General features: G+C 46.2%; 1 protein-coding gene across 13 annotated transcripts in view; it reads left to right on the forward strand.

Annotated features, from left to right (window-relative positions):
• The window catches only part of CACNA1B (calcium voltage-gated channel subunit alpha1 B), a 311364-nt gene that overhangs the window by 147943 nt on the left and 140763 nt on the right, over positions 1-22658 (forward strand). For 7 of the 13 annotated variants that reach the window (XM_075439769.1, XM_075439758.1, XM_075439760.1 and 4 more), the window contains 4 exons: positions 7154-7269; positions 16529-16585; positions 17301-17375; positions 19328-19417. In XM_075439769.1, coding sequence (XP_075295884.1) covers positions 7154-7269; positions 16529-16585; positions 17301-17375; positions 19328-19417 — 338 coding nt within the window. The remainder of the gene's footprint in view (positions 1-7153; positions 7270-16528; positions 16586-17300; positions 17376-19327; positions 19418-22658) is intronic. The other 6 variants (XM_075439761.1, XM_075439764.1, XM_075439763.1 and 3 more) reach the window with 3 other exon arrangements.

Below are 22658 nucleotides of genomic sequence, written 5' to 3' on the forward strand. Positions count from 1 at the left end.
TGACTTCTCAGCAAACCACCTTTATGGGCAGGAAAACAATATCTTAGAGGCACTAAATGTCATCAGCATAAAGAAATTATTACTGAGGGTTTTCCAGGTGAATCAGTTGCTTAGTTTCATCTTGTTCCAGCATTTTCAAGTGTGATCTCTCTGTGCTCTTCAGATGTGCTTTCTTTCACCTCCCTCAGATTTTCTTCTTGCACAAGTTAGGTGCATTTTAATGCTTTTTTTTTCTTGTTCTATATGGGCTTTCTAATCAATATGCTTTGCCTATGCTCAGTAGTTACCCAGGCTGGATTTTGAAAAGTATTTAAAACCAGTGATATAACAATACTCTACATGCATTCCTATTTGTGTTTTCAAATCAGTAAATTGGAGGACCAAATGATTTTTAGTTTTGCTTGCAGGTTTCTCTGCACTTGAGGATTTTGTCTGTGAGTGAGAATAACCATACCTTTGTTCATCCTGAAGTCTTCCCAGGGCTTACTGTGGTAAAGATATCTGATGCTAAGGTAAGGAAACCAATGTCCTTGCTGATCTCCTCTCATTTCGTTTGCAGCCTTTCTGGGTGCAAGGTGCCGGCTATGGACACAGCTGAGCCATATCCTCTTGGGTTTGCGTCTTCCCAGCTACGGGCCGTGACACCTCATGTCCAGGCAGCAAGAAATTGAGCTGCTTGTCTATTTACTCCTGGATGTATTGATTTTCATATTTTTCTTTCCTAAGCCAAATTTGAGTCTGCCCTCCACCTGTATTGCTAACTCACCCCCATCCACCCGGCTTAATGCACTGAAGCGAATGATGTTCTCTCTCCTTTCCCCGTCCCTTCCCCTCACCCCTTGCCTCCTGTGTGCTGCCATGAATATTGCAGTCCCTGCTGTGGCTGCCTTTTCTCCTCTCCCGGAGGAACTTTTGTGAGAAACACCAAAGGTTGGTGCCTTTGAGGTGGCTGGCTGGCAGGGCGTCATCCCTGCAGGATTGCTGTTCTCCTGCCACTGCCTCCCTGGCAGCCCTTTCAGGCTCTTGGAGCTGCGTTGTGGGCTTAGGTGGGTCCTTTAATCTCTAAGAGAGTTCAAAGGATCGCTGGTGCTGCTGTTGATGATGGTTTCCTAGTGACAGTGCACCCTGCTGAAGTTAAACGCTTCAGGAATCAAGGGAAGGCGGTGTCTGCTGTCCCTGATCAGATCTGGAGCTTTGCTGTTGTGCTTCAGATACCCTCTTTCCTATCTGGTGTCCTGCTTGCATCCCTCCACACCTTCCCAAGCCACCGCAGCACCCACCGGCAGGGTGGGGATGCTCAGTGGGTCCCCAGGCTCTTCCTGCCTCTGCATCCAGGACATTCATCACTGGCTCTTCTCCCTTGTCACGCCCCACTGTCCGTCGTGCTCCTGCTCACTCTCTGCGGGCTCTCTCTTGCTGCTAGGATTCCCTCGCTGCCTTTGTCTCTCAGAGAACAGGTATGCAGAAGGTAAAATAAATGTTTAGCACAGCCGAGGCTTTGTGTCCTTGGTTGTATAAAGAGCTACAGTCATAAAGGTGCTGGGCTTTTTTGTTGCATCCAGCAGAGGCTTCCCCTTATAAAGGATTTACTGTTCTCCAGGATGACAAAAGACAGAGATATGAACCAGCAGAACAAATTCTTTCCCTGGAGCAAGAATCTGCTTTTCCATAAACATGTGGATGCTGATGTGGTTAGTGAATGAAATGTGAGGAGTATTAACTGGATCAGACCCTGGTGAAGCAGCCACGAGGGGCTTTGCAGGACTGTGTGTATGAGGCAGCAAACTCAATCGCACAAGTACTGGAGGACCTGCAGAGTGCAGAAGTACGAGGAGGGCTGGCTCAGCAGCAGTCTGCCTGCCATGTTATTGTAACTGACTTCACCCAAGCAGTTGGGAGTTTGTTGAATTAGGGCAAGGTGGCAAACCATCAGAAACAGAGTCCTGAGAGGGAGAAGAAAAATTAACTGAAGCCTCTTTCTCTATTTTCTTCCTACAGTTGATTAACCAAAATAAATGGTAAGAAGTTAACTTCCACCCTTACAATGCAATGAAGTGTTTCTGTTTGTATGTGGATGCTCCCAGGATGCCAGGAGGCTCGCAGGGGTGTGCAGTCCCTGTGCTGGGAAATTACCCTAGGGTGATGTGGAGGGTCTCATAAGTGATGTACAGCCCCTGAGCAAGTGGCTGCAGCCTGTCAAGCACAAGAAACTTGGTTTTGCTGAAAAATATAGACATTGTGGCATGCATCTTGCCTCTTCTTTTCATTCAGCATATTCGTGTGTCTGGGTTCCTACAAGTACATGTTCTTATATCTGCAGTCCTCTTGCAGCCTCTTATGGAAATTACTACCTCAGCGCTGCTCTTGCTGAAGGCTTACTGAAAGTTAGGTGGATAATTTGCACCAAGTTTCTTTTGAGATTCTGTCTTTGCTGATTGTAAAAGGCATGGACTGAAACCGAGAGGAATTTTTAACACTTCTCCTCATCCAGGTAGCCCCCAAGTAGCACAACACTCGTGATTTTGTACCGTTTTTCCAGCACGTGTTTCCTGCAGTGATGCTTCTCCAACCTGCCTGTCAGGCAGCAAGAGGAGTTGCTGTTATCCATCTTCTACCTCCAGCCTTTTCCTCCTTGATCTGGAGTGACGTGGGCTGCTTAACGGGCTGCTGACAAGTATCGAGTCTGTTCTTGGGCACTGCTCCACATTCAAGCAACAAAGCTTACAAATTAAGCCTTCTGTCTTGGCCAATTTTGTTTCTCCACCTGGAGAATTGATTTTGGCTTGTGACTAACTCAGTCAAACATCTGCAGTGCTGGCTGGTTCCTTCGCTGGCAGTTCACCTACCTGAATGATCTGGCTCCTCTCCGTTCTGGAGGGCTCCACTTCTCCAGGCAGGACTCTGTCCGTAGATGTCCTGCGCCATCCAGGTTCAACTTCGCTCGTTCCTTTGACATACTTGGACTGGAGATGAAATCAGTCCTAAAACTGTTTGGGTGGGGTGGTTCTTTGTTTGCTTTAGGCTTAAAATGTCTTTTACAGCTGTTTTCTGGGAGTTTTTGGTGGAATCCTTCTGAGTTCTGTGCTTCTTTCTCTGCTCCCTCTGAACAGTGTGTTAGATTCAGTGGAAGGAGGCTCTTCTCCCATTTTAAGATGTGAGATTTCGTGAGATCATGTGTAGCTCCATGGTGTTGTTCTGAACAAGGAGCTAATTACCTATGTTATAATCATGAGCACTGATAGTGGTAGCAATGACAGTAATGCTATATGATCTCTCTCTGCCTCTTGCCTGTGAGTGGGAAGTATTTCTGTCTGCTTTCGAAGCAGAAAACCTGACTTGCAGAGCTTTAATGGTGCGATCAGTCTTGCAGCAGGCCTGCTGTCGCTGGCCCTGGGAGTGTGCCGTGAAACCCAAGACCACGAGGCACATTACGTGATGCTCCATCTCAGGGGCTCTGCCGACATATAGCAAAGTTAATCAGAGACTTAGGGGGTGAAGATTGTGGTGGGCGTTTTTTTGTTCTTTTTTTGTTTTGTTTTGGTTGCTGTGGCAGTATTTTTAATTTAAGACCAGCATGGATAAAGTACTTGTAAGAATTTCATTGGTTTATAATCTCTTACTGACCCTGGTGATTACTCATGAGTTGACCTTGTCTCTGTTGTGGCTGGGGGGAGCTCCTGAGTTTCCCTGAAGTGGCTGTTGCATTGCATATTTGCACTGAGATTTATTTCACTCTTCCACCCACTGCGGCGATAAGCAACAATCATCCATTTTCCTGATGACTTTAAGCACCGACCACTCTTGAGAAGAGAAATGTGACACACTGAGCTTGGCTGGATGGCATGTGGTTTCCATGATGAATGCCCTTCCTTTGATTTCTCTTTGTTCCTGCTGTCTGTATAGAATCAGTTATTCACAACTGTCATGTTGTAACTAAAATACATTGTAGTCATCTACCCAGGAAGAGCTCGGCTTACTCCAAGGCAGAGTCTCCTGTTGCTGTGCTGCATGTAGGAGTACCGACCTTTCAGCTTTCCTCCTTTTAATGCCTAGCTGGACAGTGCTGAAAGATGAGTATTTTGGAGGGCTTTTGGGGCGCGTGGTGATTGATGAGAGCCAAGGATGAAAATGGCTGAATGTTCTTACTCATTGCAGAACTGGCCAAAGTGTGAGGACCAGCTGTGAAGTAAGTCTCGGAGGTAGAGCTGGGCAAGAGGCAGCACGTTTCTGGTTCAGGTTTCCTTTCTGGTGATTTGGGAGATTTTTGCAGGTCAGTGGCAGAAATGGCAATTATGCTGAATAAAAGGGGAAACTTCTTTACTGCCACCAAATGTTCCCATGAGACCTTCTGTGTTTTCATTTAGAATGGCCAGGAAAACTTCAGCTGAAATATTTTTAGGTGAAATGCAACATTTTGATAAAAATTTTTGCCTTTTCTTTGAATACATTTTGAAATTTTGTTGAAGAGCTCTCAAACGGAAATTCCGGGAGTTTTCCGGTTGCTGCAAATGGGGAATATTTCAATTCCTGAACGGCAATGAACATAGTGGAAGAGACACATATGCATGCTTTTTTAAAATACATTTCATAAAGAAAAACAGAGTCTTTGGACAAGTTCCAGCATCGTCAAAGATCTCCTGTCTCCTGGAGTTAGGAGAAAAGAACAAATGATGCATTGCTTTGCTAGGAAGACCATACATCGAGACCCTCCCATCTTTGACCTAGACTATTTTGTTCCATCTCCATGGCACTCAGAAGACATTGAATGAGCAGAGACCCTAGGTACTGTCTTCTCCTGAAAGGTACCTTCCCAGCTTCTACGGCAGCACCAGAGCTGCCCGCTGCAGGGAACAGGAGGGCGCGAGTGGATTTAACCTCAGCAGCGTTCCTCTCTGGTGTCTTGCAAAAAGTGTGCATGGCTGTACAGAAGCTGCCGAAGGTTTGCAACTTAGCAAAGTTGTACCCTCATTTTCTCACATGTTTATAAAGTTGAGATTAAAGGGACAAGTCCTCTTTCCTTAGGCCAGATAGGAGCTGGCAGAGAATGAAAGACTTTCCAAGCGCTCCCTTGCCTGCTCTTGAGGGACAAAGGAGCAGTGCCACGGCTCATCTACTGTCCCTCCTGCCCACTGCAGTCGTCCCCAAAACTCCTCTCTGAGTGTTGCCTCCTGTTCCCACCCGGCATAGCCCAGCGCTGGGAAGTTCGTGGTGACGTGAGCCTGTAACGTGGGAAGTGTGGCTCCTCCACGTCTGGCAATTTAAATGCGTCTTGTCACCTTGTGCTGTCCCATTCCTGCTGCTCCAGGGAGAAATCAAAACTGAGAGGAGGTCTGTGGCCCCTACCAGCAGGCATTGAACCAGAAATGAGGACATTGAAAAGGAAGAGGGAGAAAATCGGTGGTCCATCTGACACATGCAGGATCCCAAATCGAATGACAGATGAGTGCTGTATGCCAAGGAGGGGCTGTCAGTTCAGAGAGATGTTTTGGCTTCCTCCATTTCAAGGATGGGGTCATGGGCTGTGCTGTCAGGTGGGGACAGGAGAAGGGGAGTCAGGAGACTGGGATGCACTGCTAAAATCAAGATAACAGCTCAGCTGATGGCAGCTCCCTGATCAGTGGCTGGTGCTGACGTGCATCACAATGCTGGCCCAAGTTCTCCCCGCAGTCCCATCTCCATGGGTCAGACAGTCCTGCCAAATGAAGCCTCGAAGGGTAAAGTGTAGACTGAATATACAGCTGCCTCTGGTACTTGCAGCACTTCCCACACCCCCATTCTTCCACCTTCCTCTCATCTCCTACTCTGTGCTAGATTTTGAGGAGCATGTGTTGGTAGTGAAACAGAGTGGTGTAGGGGTTGGAAGGGACCTCTGTGGGTCATCTAGTCCAACCACCCTTGCCGAAGCAGGGTCACCCAGAGCAGGCTGCACATGACCTTGTCCAGGCAGGTCTTGAATATCTCCAGAGAAGGAGACTCCACAGCCTCCCTGGGCAGCCTGTTCCAGTGCTCCGTCACCCTCAAAGTAATGATGAGGTGATTAGGTGAGATTGTAGTCAAGAACAGTGGTTAACTACAGGTTTACAACAATTAACAGGTAACCAAAGATTTGAAGGACACAGTGGAGTTCAGATGTCAAATGAGAGAATGAGTGAACTGCTGGTATACGTGAGGGACAAAAGCCTGATCCCACGTTTAACCGTATAGATTAAGCTGTTGTGGGAGTCACTCCAGTGCGTGCTCAAAGTGAGGGGTTGCAGAGGCTGGTTCAGAGCTCCATAAATGGTAGGTGGGCACCTACATCTCCCAGTGGGGCGTCAGAAGCTTCCCAGTGGTGATGAAACTTAGCCTGGGGAAAGGCCCAGCATGGGTGTCTTCAGGGTGGTGGCTGCACTACTGGCTCAGAACAATTTCAGACCAGGCAGTAGGATGTACCTGGACAAAATTTTTTGCAATGGTTGGGTAAGTCTTACTCCCTGACTCCCCTGTACAGTCCTGTTCTAGTGATTTGATGTCAAGATACTTGCTTTCCAAGTGATTTTAGCAAATAGCAGGGTCATTGTTACCTTCAACTCAAAACATCTGGACCATTTCACCTTAACTCCAGAGTATCCATCCTCATTTGTAGCTCTTTTTTGTCTTGTGTTTGTCAAAGTTGACTTAAGCCTGGGAAAACTTGGAGAGAGGCTAGCAGGGAAGAGTAGATCTCTTCCAACACCAAAAGGCTGCTGGTGCCCCTGCGACATAATATTGTACTTCTAGAGGAAATTCTGCTGTGGGGCGAGTGGTGTGGAGAGGGATGGAGGACAGCCTTTAGTGTTAGGGGAAAATGATTTGTCTGGCATGACTGGATGGGTGGATGTGGTTGTCCATCAGGATCTCATTATAACAGATATGGTGTGGCCCCAGAATGAAAGAAGCGTGTGCAGGTGGCAGTTTGCAGTCCGCTTTCAGGATGAGAGAAGCAGAAAAACAGCCGAGCTACAATCAAAGGAGTAGTTTGTTGGACAACAGCACGTACCATGCTGTGGTTTCCACTTACTGATGCTGTCATCGTCTTCGTAGGCTTCATGAACGCAATCTGAAAGACGAAAGAAGGGCTGCATAGTTTTACTGACCACTTGTGACGTGTTTTATCATTATTCTCTCTCTGTAGTGAATTTGCCAAAGAACGAGAGAGGGTGGAAAATCGTCGAGCTTTCCTGAAACTCCGAAGGCAACAGCAGATTGAACGCGAACTAAATGGATACTTGGAGTGGATCTTCAAAGCAGGTAAGGCAAGAGAGCTGATTTAGTTCAGTGTATTTTGTGGCAAGTAGAGTCTGGCGATGACAGAGGACAAGGGCCCCAGAACTAGACCTTGGTGTTGCTGGCCGTGGAGGTAGCCTGGGACTGGAGAGGTCCCTGCCAGCACTTGTTATTTTTGTTGGACTTGTTTCTGAGCAGTCACGCTAAAGTTATTGCAAAAGATCTTAGTTTTGTTAAGCAAAAATGAAGGAGCTGGGCCAACTTACTTTATTGCTGAGATCAAAGAAATTGTCTTAATACAGTATAATATAAAAAGTGCTACACTGCCCAAAGTCTCCACAGTGGGGAAACTGTTCCCTTACATGAGTCATTTATATTTTATTTACTTTCCACCGTAGCTGTTTTATAAGCCTCTCTTGCTATGATGGTAAAATACACTGGAGGGTCGTTTTTATGAGCTAGAGAGATCACTTGCGCGAAACTCACCCCAGCGCATATTAACATTGGTTTATCACTATTAGAACTGAACATTGCGCTTCACTGCAAGCCGTGAGCAACTTCAACAAGGACCCAAACACACTAATTTAACCAAAAATAGCATGCTTCTCTTTTTCTTCTTGTCAGACAGTAAAGATTACCAATAACCTGTCTGCACTATAGAGTGGCTGATATAAATATTGACATAACCACAGTGCAGTTCATTCACATAGCATCAAGAAAACTTCCGGGGCTAATTTGCTTCCTTGCTTGCTTTTCTGAGGAACTGAAACATCCGAGTGAAGTGAAAATGCCTTTTAAAACAATGATGGGGAAAAAAAGAAGTGGTGATTTCTCAAATAGATTTTCAGGTGCCTTTCTAGGCAGATCAGCTTCGTCCTTGCCCTTTGCACATGAGGAAGCTGAGGTCTAACGTTGCGTAGTGACTCGCCTGACGTCAGCCGATAGCCCTGTGGCAGAACTGGCACTCTGCTCCTAAACTGTGGGCTGACACCGTACTAAGAGCCCTTTCATCGGTCCTTTTTTTGGAATCCATACTGATGCTAAAAGGCCTGATGTGCCAAAATGTGCTTGCACAAGCAAGTAATTGGTCACAGCCACTCACTGCGCATTGCCAGGGGCCGGAGCATCCTGATGCTGTTCTGCGTATAAGTGGCTTTGTCTGGCTTTACAGCTTCTGTTTTATGTGCACAACCTGGGTGCCGGTATTTGGAAGAGCAGTTTCACATGTTTCTGGCTGCTTTACTTCTGCTCTGTCCTCTGAAGCCCTCCGGCAGCCCGCGTGCCCCGGGAGCGGGGCTCTGCCCTGCGGCAGCTCCCTGGAAGCACTCTGGGGGGGTTTGTTAAGCTGACTGGAGAGGAAAAAAAGGCTCACGCTTTGAAAAGTGACATCGGAAGAAGTAGCAGCAGTTGATGTGGTGGCTTGAACCCATTATTTCCCATAACGCTCTACAGAGTGCCAGTCGAGTGTCAGTCGTATTGACAGACTTTTATTCACTGCAACTGTTCGACAGCAGTTATCCTCAATTAGGTAACCGCACTTCAGACTGTGCTTCTGTAGGATTCACAGCAAGAACCTTTCACTTTCCTTTCCATTTGTAATTTGTCTTCCCATTTGTTTACAGCTTTTGTGCTACCTCAAATTCAAATTAATTAACGGTTTATCCAGTGGCTGGAGCGGGGTGTGCCATGGCTCTGCCTTGGCTCTGGTGCTGCTTTGTTTTTAAGCTTCTCGTGATTTCTCGGTCTCTAAATCCTGGTTTTCCCGTCAGTAAAATAAAGATGAGAATTCCCTTGCAGGGCTGTGGGTTGCTTCGTTTCATTTTGGTGACTGTTCTTCCAAGAAGAGCTATGCAGAGGTCATTAGCTGAACTTGTCTGAAAGTTGAGGTGGAGAGGTTGTAAAATATACAGCCAGTCTCCGCTCCAGCTTTGCATCCCTGTGGGAATGGCTGGCAGTTGTGTTGCCAGTGCTGAATAAATGCCACATCAGTATAGAGTGAAGCTGCTGCAAAATGCCCATCTTTTTATTTTCTCTAATAACGCATGATTCAGAAGGATTTCTAGAACAGGAAATTGTATGCAAAATGGCTGAATCAGGGAATAATAAAAATATTCTGTAAAGGCATTGTTAAAAATACAATAGGAATATTAAAGAAAGCTTCCTAGTGCAGTTGAATAATAGCAATAATTAAAATCAGCTTAGCAGTGTTAGTAAATCTTTGAAAACAAAAGGTAGCATGAAGGCTAACCAAAACAGAGAATGGAGTGTCTATAATTCAAGTGCCGAGATTTGGGACTGTGCTGTCGAGGGGGATTTCCCATTTGTTTTAGAGGCTGGGATTTCAGCTATGAAATGGCCGTGAGTTTCCAAACTGGATAATCAATCTTCCTTGTCCAGGACTGTGTGTGGGACAATGACCAAAGCAAACTGCTCGGGTGGGGGGAGGAAGACAGCCAGGGACGGCTGCAGAGAGCCCAGCCTGTGCAGAGATCTCTCACATCAGCCCCAGGCAGTGAGACAGAAGAAGCTGTCTGCGTAAAAGAAAGAGGGAAAGCTCTTAGTATTCTGCTCTAAGGTAACTCTGGAGGATTTTGTTATTATCCGTGCAAATATCTTATTGTTTTTAAATCCTTCTAGCATCCTTGACCTTACTGAATCTTGTAGCAAGGAGTTCCATATGTTACCAGTTGATTTGATTTTAAAAAACAAACCAACCCACCAAACACGATGTTCTGTCCTCGATTTTAGACACGTTGCCTTTCTGCAGTGAGAGGAAGAGCTCAGGAGTGCACTTCATATTTCTTTTTATTACTTTTCTCTCATCTCTCTACCTTGTTTCATCTTATATTTTCTGCTCTAAAGCATGAAGAACCAATCTGCTCAATCCCCTCTCCTCCCATGGAAGGCTGTCCGGCTTCTCATATTTATAGTATCCTCCCTGAGCATTTTGTTTGTTCATTTTTTTCTCATTTGTTTTTGATGCAAGGTAGGAAGTGTGGAAAGCTACCTTCCAGTGATTCATAAAGCAGCGTCTTAATACTGAATCGGATTGGTTTTGCTCTGTAATGTTTTACATATTTGGAGTAGTTGCTGGAGCTGGAAAGGGGGCTTTCTTGTTCTTGGCAGTGCCCAAGTTTTGACCTCAAGAGCCGTAACTGGTTTAGGACCAAGAAAAGCATCCGAGTTGCTAAAATTACTCCTTCATCTGTACACAACCTCCCATTTTTCAACAGTGATTTTAATTTAACATTGTACTTATCATTTCTTGACCAATCATGAGTGCATTTAATGTTTCTCACAGACTTCTCTATTCATAATCTGATATTATGTTATCTCTTGCTATAGATAATGCATTAAAAAGGTGGTTCAGATAAAGTTTTGGGGTTGTTGACAATCAACTCTTTCTTAAACTGAAAATGTAGACTGCTTCTTCTCCAGAAGAAAACAACAGGTCTTTGTTTTCTGCCTCTTAAGTGCTGTCTGACTCAAGCGTGTTCCAGACCTGATCTAATGACTTGTCTTACATCTGTGCTGTAAGAAAGAAACTTCTTTAATAGCCTGGCTCTCGAAGAACAGACTTCTACATTTTTCTTTTTTTTTTTTTTCTGGTGGTACTTTTAAATTTTTTCCAGTAGTAAAATCAGAGTATAAAAAGGAAGAAAATATTAATAAAAAGTGCCTGTGAAGTTTTCAAGGAGGTACTTTGGCACAGCTGAAAGATTTTGGTGCCAGCTCACTACTGATAAATCACCATAAGTGCAGCTGTGGTTGAAACTGAAGCAAATGTAGCTCGGGTTGTTTTAAATGTGGATGGTTTAATATAGTCAGCAGCATATCTGCTGGAGGGAGCTATACCAAGGTGTTTTAAACACTGACAATCTTAATGTGCAAATACTTGTGTGAGTTGTACTTCATACAGGAAACCTTAATTGATGAAATGCTTAACAAATGCCTCCTTAACACAGGGATGGGGAACAAAAATGAAAATCATAACACAGATAATGTGCTGAAGTGCTGAATTTAGATGTGTGTGACTTGAAAGAAAAAAAAAAATATCAGCCCACGGTCTGACTAATTTCCTTAGAGTTTGAACAGACTTTCTTCATTTAGGATTATACAAAGGCCAGGGATGAAGTTTCTAGCTTTACTTATTTCTCAGGTGCGTGTTGAAGAATGAATACTAAAGGTAGTCAAGAGGGTTTAAATATTTTCAACTGAGAGAACAGGTCATTTCGTGTAAAATTCTCATGAGACCAATACTAAGCAAGGAAAACTGTAACTCAGCGGAATCTTTTTGAGGTCGTCAAGAAGAGATGTTGTGCAGCTTGTAATGACTTATAAATCTGCAAGTGCCTTCAAATCTGTAAGTTTTTCAGTCTTATAAAACTAATGCAAGTTACAGGCCAGAAACAATGATCAAACCGCATCATTTCTGGCATCTCACACAATTCAGGCCAGAAATTTTTGTGGTAATTGTCATGTGAACCTCATAAACATTGACTCTCTGTATCGTTTAGAAGTGAACTGTATGGATCAGTTAGAAACAGACCTGTAATCTTAAATTTAATCATGAAGAGCAAAGTCAACTCTGGTTTTTAGTAAATTCTTTAAAGGGACCGGCTCTTCCCACCGCTAGAAGTCAGCTGATACGGGTGTAAAAAGCAGTGCTTAGCACTGTGTTGCTCCTTTTGGCACAAGACAACAGCGCTTTTTCCCACGTGCATCTTCTTCTTTTCAACCAATATCAAACAAAAGTCTTGCTGGTGACGAGCAAACCCTGCCCTGTTCCACCGGCTGCGTGCTGGGATAGGCTCTGCTCTTCCTTTCATGTTTTTGTTGGGTTCTGTGCAAAGGCTGTAGCAAGTCGGTCTGACATTGTGCCTTTCAGAGGCATTGAAAAGTGGTGAAGCCACGCAGCGTCATCCATGCAGATGATTTTGCCACCGCTGCTTTCTGCATTAAACTCCTTGAAACTGTGGCAACTATTAGCCTGTCATGCTGCATTTCCAATGGAGAGCAGAGACCTAGAAGTTCTCTGCGCAGAGTAAAGCACTTAGAAGCCCACAAATATTCTTTTGAAGATGTTTCTCTTATCTTACAAGGACATGCATCATTTTGAAAACACTGTGCTCAGAGACTGGAAATCTTTCAGTTCAGAGATAATCAAGTTGCATGTCTTTTGCATTTTAATTTCTTCCAAGTCCATCCCTTTCACACAGCACTGATTCTGAGTGTTTCTTTTCTCCTGGACTAAGCAGGCTTTGGGAACGGGTTTAACCTCTCTTCTGGCTCACTTTACCTTGAATGCCATTCTTTCACATGATGAAGCTTTCTGAACCTCAGGTTTTGCTTTCTGTAGAAGAATCAGATCAACAAGCCCCTGGATACAGCTGGGAAAAGACACCGACATCAATGAAAAAGGGCAACAACAGGTGTGAGATGGCAAGGGGGGATAACTGCCAGAAAGACAAATTAGAGTCGCCGTGAGAGTGTGACGGCTTCTTCTAAGGGATGCATTTTTATTTACTTTCTCTATTTAGCAAGTATGAAGCTTCAGCAGTGAAATTCAATTGTTCCTTTCTTCTAACTTCAGTCGCCTGTGGAATATGAGTTATTTCCCGTAATCTGCTCTTCTTTTGAGCCCACAAATCCTATCTCCCCATGCCAAAGAGAAAGAGAAAGGGCACCATGTTTCTCTGCTGCTTTGTTCGTCTTGCCAGTTCCTCAGCATAAGGTTTGCTTTTATTTCCAATCCTGTAACATGCTGTGTGTTGTCAGGACTTAATGACCAGCAATTAATCTTGCTGCTGAGACACTTCTCCCTCAGATATCCCAGCAAAGCCCCTGTGCCTTTGTTTGGAGGCTCGAAGTTGCCGATTCGACACTGTCTCTTTGTTGAATATTTCTTCTTATGTAGAGGCGCTGTTGTTTGAGATGTTTTCAGGCATCCTAATTATCTTCTTCCAGTTTCCGTGGTACAGTGATGACTAAAGGCAATGCAACTTCTGATCCTCTGCTTTTGGCTTAGAAAACCCCAAAACCCTAGCAATGATGACTAGTCTGCTGAGCTGTCTTTTCAGCAGGCTTTCAAAACCATGTAAAGCCTCGCTAGAGTAAACGTGGTCCTTTGGTTTCCCAGAGGATGCAAGGCAGGAGTGACTATCAAGGGAGAGAATGGTGGAGGGGAGTTAGACTTAAGGGAATTGCATAGCTGAAACCTGGGGTTTGTGTATTTTAAGGGAACAGTAAAACTGAGCCCTGTTTGAGGTGTGTCTATGGATGACTGGGCACCAAGTCAGGGCCCTGAATTTGGGGCAAAGTCTTAGCTGGTTTGCAGAGTTGTCTCAAAAGAGTGTGTGCTTTGTAGGTGAAGATACATTGATATCAAATTGTCACCCCTGAGAAATTCTGAGGTCCCACTGGCATTTATCACTCTGGTTTCTGAAACTTCAGTATGGCTAAACCTCCCCTCAGCCTTGCCATGGGGGCATACGTGGCACTGGAAAATCAGGTGGCATCTGTACCCCATTGCAAACCACGATAGTTAGATATTCACATAGTTCGGTCCCCAGAGGTGATCTGGGGACTCAGCGTTGTGCTTCCCCTGCTGCCCAAGGGACAGTGGAGAGTCATGACAAACTATTACGGGAATGTGCAAAACAAGAGGCCACTCGGAAACAGGGAAAAGGAAGAATTTCTTTTCCTACTCAGACATCTTTGAAAGGAACCAGTACAATGATTTTCCTCCTGCACTGATAGAAATTGAGTACAGAACTGAGCTTCCAGCTAAGCAAATAGGCTTAACTTATTAACTTTTTGTAACAAGATGTGTTTGAAACCAGCAACCCTCAGAGCAATGACCAGTGAGTGTGCTGGGTCTGGCTGAGATCTTCCTCCTGCAGACACAGCTCTCTTGCACCGCACTCCTCTGGGTGTAGCCCCTGAAGAACAGCTGCTTGTCTTCTGATTTTTCTAGCTCATTATTTTGGTTGCTCACCACCTGCATGACAGTGTGTTCCTGCCATAGCTTGTATTGGTACATTTAATTACCAAATGCTGTCTAAAAGTTAGCTTCTTTTTCTGGGAGTGGCAGAAGAGATCCTCTGGGATGGGTTTTCTTTCCTGTGCTTGCTCTTTGTCCCAAGACCCAAACATACACTTCACTCCAAATGGTTTTAATTCTCACTGCAACTTGCTAGTACGTAGCATAAGAAAAAACACATTTGTGTTGTGCAGAGAAGCACAAAATGGAGCCCCAAGGTACTGATGACTGAACTAAGCCCCGGATCCAAAACAGTGCAGACACACCTGCGTGGCACTACTGGCTCTGCTGGCACTGGGAGCTAGACTCGGTTTTGTGCATAGTCCTGCGCAGCGGTGTGGGTATATCATGTTCCGGTATGATGTAAAGCTTTTAAAATCGTACTCCAGGAGCAACGTAGGCTTTTAAAAAATCTACAGGAAAACGCCTACTGCATTAGCATGTTGAGCTCATGCTTCTGCCAGGACAAGTTTGCTTTGTGTTTCAGATTTGCAGGCCCGTTGTCCAGCTGCCTTTGGGAAGAGATCTCCATATCTAAACCATCCCTTCTACATGTTTTAGGCCAGTCATGTTCATTATTACTTGTTATTTAACTCCTTCCATATTTTTAGCCCCAAAAAACCACTATAGCATTTCTCAAGACAAGACTTTGGAAGAGCAATCTCTCTTGAACTATCAAAAAAATGCATTTGAGTTTTCTGACCTGTTTTAAGGAGCCTTGGAGAACATCTGACTTGTATTGGCTTGTGAGTTTTTGGAAGGATTTCATGTGTTTTAAAGTTGTTAGCTCAGCTGACATTTTTTGATGCTGTCTGAGCACCATTGCTTTTCTTACCTTCTTCCATGTCTCTGATGCACCAGTATGCATTTTCATGTTTTGTTCTTCTCTGTTTGGGTTTCCAGTCTTCCTCAGTCCTGAATATTATTTTTCAGCATTCTCAGTTTCTTGTCTTATTAATGTATCATTCACTCTCCTAGATGATTAATAAAGAGATTATGTAAGGCTTGTGTGGTAGTGCTGATCCCTCTGGTATTATTCCAGACGACTTTCAGCTCCACACTTTGATGTTTGGCCTGTGGCTTGTTTGGATTTTCTCTTTTTTTTTTTAGGTAGCCTTCCATCTAGGCTGGCTTAAATGGACCGTAAAGCAAAATTTTGTGGGAACACAGTGTCAGGTGATTTAGTAAGATTCCAAATTAAATCTGTGCCAAACATGTGAAAGAATTTGTCATTCATAATAATACAAGGAAGCGTGCAGTTTACCAGCTGCCAGCTCAATGTTTTGTTTGCTTTAGATTGTCCTTTCGAAGAAAATTTTACAACTAAAACAAGCTAAAATCTGTGGTTCAGGCTGTGTGAACTGTATGGTTTCGAGTATTGGCGCAGTGTGGTGTGTACTGCAATTTGACTCGGGTGATGCCATTTGCATTGAAACATTTCGGGAAATTCCCTTGTCCTTCATGCAAATAAAATGAGTCAGTTTTGTGGTGTTGGTTTTTTTCAGTGTTTTCAGAATTCTTTTACTGTAGGAAAGCATAAACTCATATTTTGGAGGTGAGTTACACAGCAGTGAAAACCCAAGGGTGGCAATCTTGCACATAGTGCGCGACTTGAACAGTGCTAGCCAGAACTCCCCCATGGCTACTTTGCTGTGGATTTTATGTGGACAAAGATTTGATCTAATGGCTATCTGGTGACATTGTCCCCTGCAGTGTGGCACAGCTGACACACAGCAGCCAGCCCTGCTTGTCTTACCCTGTGCCATGAGACAGAGATTTGTTTCCCCTGGGCTGGTGTCCTGGTCTTAATGGTGGAGACAGAAGAACAGTAATGGATGTAGAAAACCTTTCACTCCTCGAAGAGTGTCTCCAACGTGGTTGGGCGTGAGGGACCATCCTCTGGCTTGTGGAGCCCTGTGGTCTTCCTTGGGTCTGAAGGAAGGTTCTTCTCTCCAGATATTTGGGTAAAGAAACTAGAGTGGGTAGCTCTGTGTGAAGAGGGAAATCATGGAGGAAACACTGCAGTATTCCAGTGGCTTGTCTGGTCTGCAAGAGGGGCACAGGGTAAGAAACACAGCTCTCCGAGCCTTCCCTTCCTCCTCAGACTTGGTGTAACTGGGAGATACATTGGGGTAAGGTTGGTGGCAGCTGGGACCGATGCCTGCTGCATCCAGCTCAGCTGGTTTTAGAGTGGGGATGTGATAAATCTGAGGTTAAACCTTGCTGGTTTTCCTTTTACAGAGGAGGTCATGCTAGCAGAGGAAGACAAGAATGCGGAAGAGAAGTCTCCTCTGGACGGTAGGTGATTTTGTTGTGCAGTTTTCCTCCTGTGATACGTGAGAGGTTCACCTGCTGTACACTGACATGGCTTTCTGTTGTAACCAGGAAGGTGCAAGGAACACGCTCTTGCATGCACTTGGTATAAGTCGGGCTAAAGAGTCCCTTTTCCCGTATCAGGTCTTTTTGAGGTTGCAGGTGGATGATGAGCAGTTATGTGACACACCACTCTGGGATGGGGATCTGCCCTCGGGGTCGGTTGGTCCCTCACTGCCTGTGGGACCACAGCGTGATGGGGACACCCGTCAGCCTCTGCCGAGCATGGGTGGCTGTGTCAGGGATGGGCTGAAGAGCCAGAAGCGAAGCGCATTGACCGAGAGAAGGCAGGGCTCTAAACTGAGGTTTCCAAACGGATTTGACAAAGAGACTAAGACCCCTGTTACCTGTAAGCAGTAAGACATAACAGGGTGTGGTGATCCTATCTTTCGACGTGTGACCCTAGCATTGCAGGCCAGCTGGAGGTACCGAGCTTCGGACATAGGTGCAGCGAGGCCACGGGGACCGCTCTCCCTGTGTCTCCAGACCGATGAGCTCTTAGGATGTGACAGCCAGTCAAAGTTCAGTTAAAGATTCTTCCCTCTCCCTTTTCTGACCATCTTTCGTCCTCCCATGTCTCCTCCTTTCCCCTCCCCTCCCTTTCCCTCCTCTTTTTTTTTCTCCTCCCATTCACTGTCAGGGAGGGCCGCCTCGGAAGGGCCGATTCAACAAGGCACGGCACCGGCAGAGACTAGCAGCGGCAGCAGCTACAACAGTGAGTGGACTGCAAATCACCAGGGGCTTAGGCGGCACAGCGGGACAGTGCTTCTTCCCCGCAGTCCCACGGGCCCAGGTCACCAGCGATGCTTCCCAGGTGGTTTTGCACCTTGTTCCGAGCCACGCGGCTCCTGGGGTTATCAGGAGCCCGGCTGCTAGCCCACCTTGGCCAACCGGGTGACCTGTCCTCGGGGAGGACTCGGGGATGGAAGAGCTGGGGCTGCAGAAGGTCAGGGCTGAGGTGTGCTTGGCAAATCTTCGTGCGTGTCTGTGGGTGCGTGGGTGTGCGTGCACCGGGGACGTTTGTCCAGCAGCCAGGGCTGTTAGTCTCGGGCTGAAATGAGTGTCTGGAAGAGCAGTCTGAAAAGCTGAGTGGTGTAAGCAAACTAGAGGTGGGTGCAGGCCATGGAGTAAGGACTCAGGTGTACTAAGGCTTCCTTTGTACTAGTAAGCTAAAGGAGCCCGGCAATGTTCCCAGCCTTGAAGCCAACTGGTACGGAGCAGCCCGCATCTATGCTGGTAAATTGTCTTAGTCTCCAAAACTGGGGCATGTTGCATCCGAGGTCCCTGTAGGGATGGCACAATCTCATTGCTAAACACATGCAGGAGTTTTCTGGGGGGAGAAGGTAAAGAAGAAGGTGCTCAATTCATGCCAGGGAGCATTGTAAAACCTTACTCCCAGAGCTGGTTATGTTCCAGTGCTGAGGATGGCCCTGTACATGCTGGAGTGTACTGGGACAGATGCAGCCAGAGGACCCAAAAGCTAGTATTGCTGGGAATGAGGAATCAGCCTGCTGCTGGGTGGGGAGGAAAAGCTGTTATTTGCAATAAAATGGATCCAGACCACAGGTTCAGAGCATCCTCTCCTCTTTGAGCTTCTCTGAACCTGGCTGATGCTCTGGGTGTTTCCTTGAAGTGACAAAAACACCAACGCTTGCCTTCGCTGTGGAGGAAGAAATGCATCTGTTTCTCTGTCAAGGCAGGGAAATTTGTGTCAGGTGAGGGGATCCTCTCATAGGAACGTACCCCCAGGGCAGTCGCTGCAGAGTGAGTGGGTTTGCTGTGTGTGCCTACTGAACAGTATGTATCACCACACCGTGGGGTGTCTTACTGCTGATAGCAAATGGTGCTTAGTTACTGTGTGTCTTGAAGCTGTTACCAAACTGTATCAACGTACCTTTTTCTGCTGGTTCTCAAGGTTCTGCAGGTAGGTGGTTATGGGATCAGCGTCAGTGCTGTTCCTGCGTTACCCCTCGTGCACTGGGTGGTCAGTGCAGACCTCTCTGAGCCGTAGGGTGCAGGTCTCTCCCTGTTGACTGAAATGGTGTCGCGATGCTTGCCCTCCCCACGAAGGACGCTGTTGGACAAAGTGTGTTTTCAAAGATTGATGTCACCCGCAGAGGGAAGGAATTGTACCGTGGGTGCTGTTAAGATGTCCACTGATTTGTGGCAGTTGCTTTCGACATAGCATTTCTGCTGCTTAAGGCATTGCTCTGTGGTAACCTGCATCCGAGCATCATAAATACTAACTTCTTAATGGTGCACACTGTAAACAGCTTTAATGTTTTTAATGGATGGAAGCACTCATCTCATAACCCACTGGGGCTCAGAAAGATTCAGTGACCCTGTGCAGCCTTTCTGCTGTGCTAAAAGTTCCGGCAGCTTCCGACCACCCCACCCTCCTCTGTCTGCTGGGGTGAAGTTCAGTGTGCAGACCTGTGCCTGGCAAACCTTCAAGACCTAGAAGGTCAGATAAATAGATGACCCTGCCACCGAAGCATGCTGAGGCCCTGCAAGGTTGTAGGTTGTCTGATTTGCTCCGGCTTACCCTTGTGTGAGAGCTTTAAGCTGGCATTGGGAAGTAAATGCTGGCCCTGGAGAGTGAAGGGAGGGGGAGAGAGAATCCACCCTGAATGCTCACGGGGCGTTTTCTCTTTAATTTGCACACAGTGTTGAAAAGAGCTGCAATAAAGAAGAGCAAAAATGACCTGATTCATGCTGAAGAAGGTGAGGACCATTTCACAGACATTTGCTCCGTTGGTGAGTACTGGCTTTGCATTCCCTGAGGTTTAGATCTCCACCTAAACGTGTTCATGTCGTGTTTCCTCCGAGCGGCTCCTGTGCTCTAGAAGCTGCAGTTTGAAGAAGGAGAATGATCTCTGTTCCTGCAGCAGCACCAGACTTCCCAAAGCAAATGGCTTCGTGGCTTCACCCTCTCCCTGACGCTGCTAATTGCATGCTGCGCCCTTTGAGAGAGCCCTGCCAGAATGCTGGAGAATCCCTGCTGCGCTGGCCGTACTGGGATTCTGCTGGGAACATGCTCATTCATGCTAATAAAACCCAGATATGTCACACAATTGCGCGAAGCCTCATCCGTTGAAGGGAGGCGAGGAAGTGGGCACTTGGTCACATCTGCCGCTGACGCGCAGCGTGTGGTTTTGCAGCCTTTGCTGTCTAAATTGTTACTGGGAAATGCTGGGCAGTGGCCCTAATTCTCTCATTCTTGCCTTTCTTTGTCTCCGTGTTGTCTCTACATTTTTAAAGCCAGATACGGAGATATGCACCCATGTATGTGCAGTTATCCAGAGATCTCCAGTGTAGAGGGTGTCATCCTGCATAGTGTAGCACCAATGCTGTGAATTTGGTCACTTCAGCTCTGGGGAATGAGGTACTGCTTGTCCTGCAGCTGGGAGAGACCTCGTTCCCCACTGCAGTGCTGCTGGGTGGAGAGGCCGGAGCAGGTCTGGGGCTGGCAAGGGGAGGCAGGCTCTGAGCACCCAGCACCCGATTTAAGGGGAGCTGTTTGGACATCGGCAGAAAGACTTTTCAGTCATGGGCTCTTCCTTGCTGGCTGGGGAGTTCCAGATCTTCCTGACTGCTTTGGAGTTAGCTGTTTTGCTCATTCCTGTCCCTGTTGTTTGAGTCTGTATTTTGTTTTGCTGCTGAAGCAGCAGATGTTCTCATTATCTTCCAAAGAAATGTCTTGGCACCCCAGTTACCACGAAGCAGCAAATCCTGGCTGTGTACGAGTAGCGGCACAAACAGTACATTGGAGAGTACACGTCCATATATGCTTGCAAGCAGAAGTGCCTCAAATGCTCTTTGGAAATTTGGCATTAATGTTTTAAGAGATTACAGCTGCTGTTGGATTTTTTTTTTTTTCCCCTGTAAATGAAGACTTGGTTTCAGGAGATGAATGTTGCTCAGCGTGTTACCGACACCATCACCCACTGCTGAGCTGCCACAGTCCCCGAGGCTGAGCAGGCTGCAGGCTTTGTGGCTGAACTGCTGACGCTTCTGTGAGAGGTTGGTTGCTGGAAGAGGGCACAAATGCAGCAGCCATGTGCATTTTTGTTTTGGTTTATTCTGAGCAGCTCGCATCCCTGCATGGATAACAAGGAGCGGTCATTTTTGGAACATTTGTTCACGGCTGCAATAATTATGAGATCGCTGCATTCACATCCAAGTCCCTCCAGGCTCTGGGCACCCATGCCATGCAAACAGATCTTTGAATTCAGTGTTTCAGGTGGCAACGGATGACAGAGCATCTGGACTTGTGGATAATCTGATGCAGACCTGGGAACTGTCTCAGGAGCATATGGCAGGGAAAATAACAGCAGTGCTTTCCACCTTCTGTGAGTGGCTCACCCACTTGGGAAGAGTGTTTTTGATTTTGATACGTGGAACAAGGCAGAAAAGAAGAAATGGATAAAGCAGATCCTTCTGCAAGCTCCTGAAAAGGCTGAAGCTCTGCATAACATAAACAATCAGATCATATGTGAGATTATGCATGAAGAATGTTTTTTAGAAAAGGTTTTTTCAGATGGTTTTCTATAATGTCTTGCTGATGGGAGCATAAGGAGCGTGGAAAAACTATGTAATTACTGAGTGCAACATGAAGATGCAGGCCAAAGTGGTGGAGACTTTGACAGGTCTCTTGCTGGCTGTTGACTGAATACGTTGCACTTTAATTCAAACACAAGTACCTCAGTGAGCCTTATAATTGCGTTATAAAGCTCTATAGTGGTAAACACTTCCCAGTTTGTTCTCTGGAGTTGTTCTGCACATTTATTCTTTTCTTTCATCCGAAGTCTAAGCCTTGCTTTCTGCAGTAATCAGCGTGCAGCAGGAGATGCTGGCTCCTTCTGGCTTCCCATCCTCTGTGCTGTAAAGGGCACTGGACACCGTCTTGATTGCCAGACAGCCAAGCCCAGAGAAGTGGATGTTTTCTAAGTTTAGATCAGTTTAAACACTGCTGCTTTTCTTTTCTGGAAGATCAGTAGAGCTAGTAGAAAGGGGATGAAAGGGCAGCAGACTGTTCCCATGCAAATCTGAGACTATAGCCCGACTTTTGAGTATCTGGGAGGTCTTCACCTGCTAAATAGTGTTATGATGTGGTGCAGCCTACATCTTAGCTTGTTTCGTTGTCTTAAAGCAATAGAAGAGCAGTATGGCTTTTTTTTTTAAGCTGCCAAAGGGAGGATTTTCAAACTAACAGAACAGCAGCGCACCGAGCTTTTCCGCAAGGAGTTTGTTCAAAGCCTGGCCAGCGCCAGCTCTGCATTTGGTGTGTTGGTGGATGACCAGAAATGTGAAATGGAGCAGAGAGCTTCCTCCCTACTGGGGAGACGGCACAGCACACTTGTGTAGCTGTGAGGTTTGGAGAACCCAGTGCTGTCACATCTGGATGCTTCATTCTTTCTATGGGTGCTGTGTTTGGTGTGATTGCAGGATGAAACAGGGTGAGATTGCTATCCCTTCCAAGTGTTGAAATGTAAGCCAGCACACTCAAAAAGTTGGCTGCCGCAGCCAGAACACTTTGTGTAACTCGGCCATCTCCAAGGACAGCCCATGCAAGTCATCTGGTCTGACAGTGCTTGGTCCAAGGCAGGACGGTCTGTGTCCTGCTCGGCCCTACCTGCTGGGAGGCTCTGTCCCATGACGGGAAAGGGCAATAGCACATGACTTTGCCACAAACCATCTTGAAACAAGGCTCGTTAGCAATTTCTGAGGGGTGCCGGCCCAGCATGAAACAGGTAGTGGGCAACCTGCTGCAAGCACGAGTTGCCCTGCTTGCAACAGCGGCTGTTGCAGAGGAACTCCCGATGCACGTGTTTATTGCTAACGTGCTGATTTCTCCTGCCTCAGCACTGGCTGGAGATTGCCTTTTCATCATTCGTTTCAACACTGCCTGCTACCGCAGGGGGAGAGCTCACATTAGAAATCATTTCCCCCTTCAGCTTCCTATTGTTAAAACATTTGACTCTTTTCCAGGGTTTCA

This window comes from Opisthocomus hoazin, chromosome 19, assembly GCF_030867145.1.
Source record: "Opisthocomus hoazin isolate bOpiHoa1 chromosome 19, bOpiHoa1.hap1, whole genome shotgun sequence".
Lineage (NCBI taxonomy): Eukaryota > Metazoa > Chordata > Aves > Opisthocomiformes > Opisthocomidae > Opisthocomus > Opisthocomus hoazin.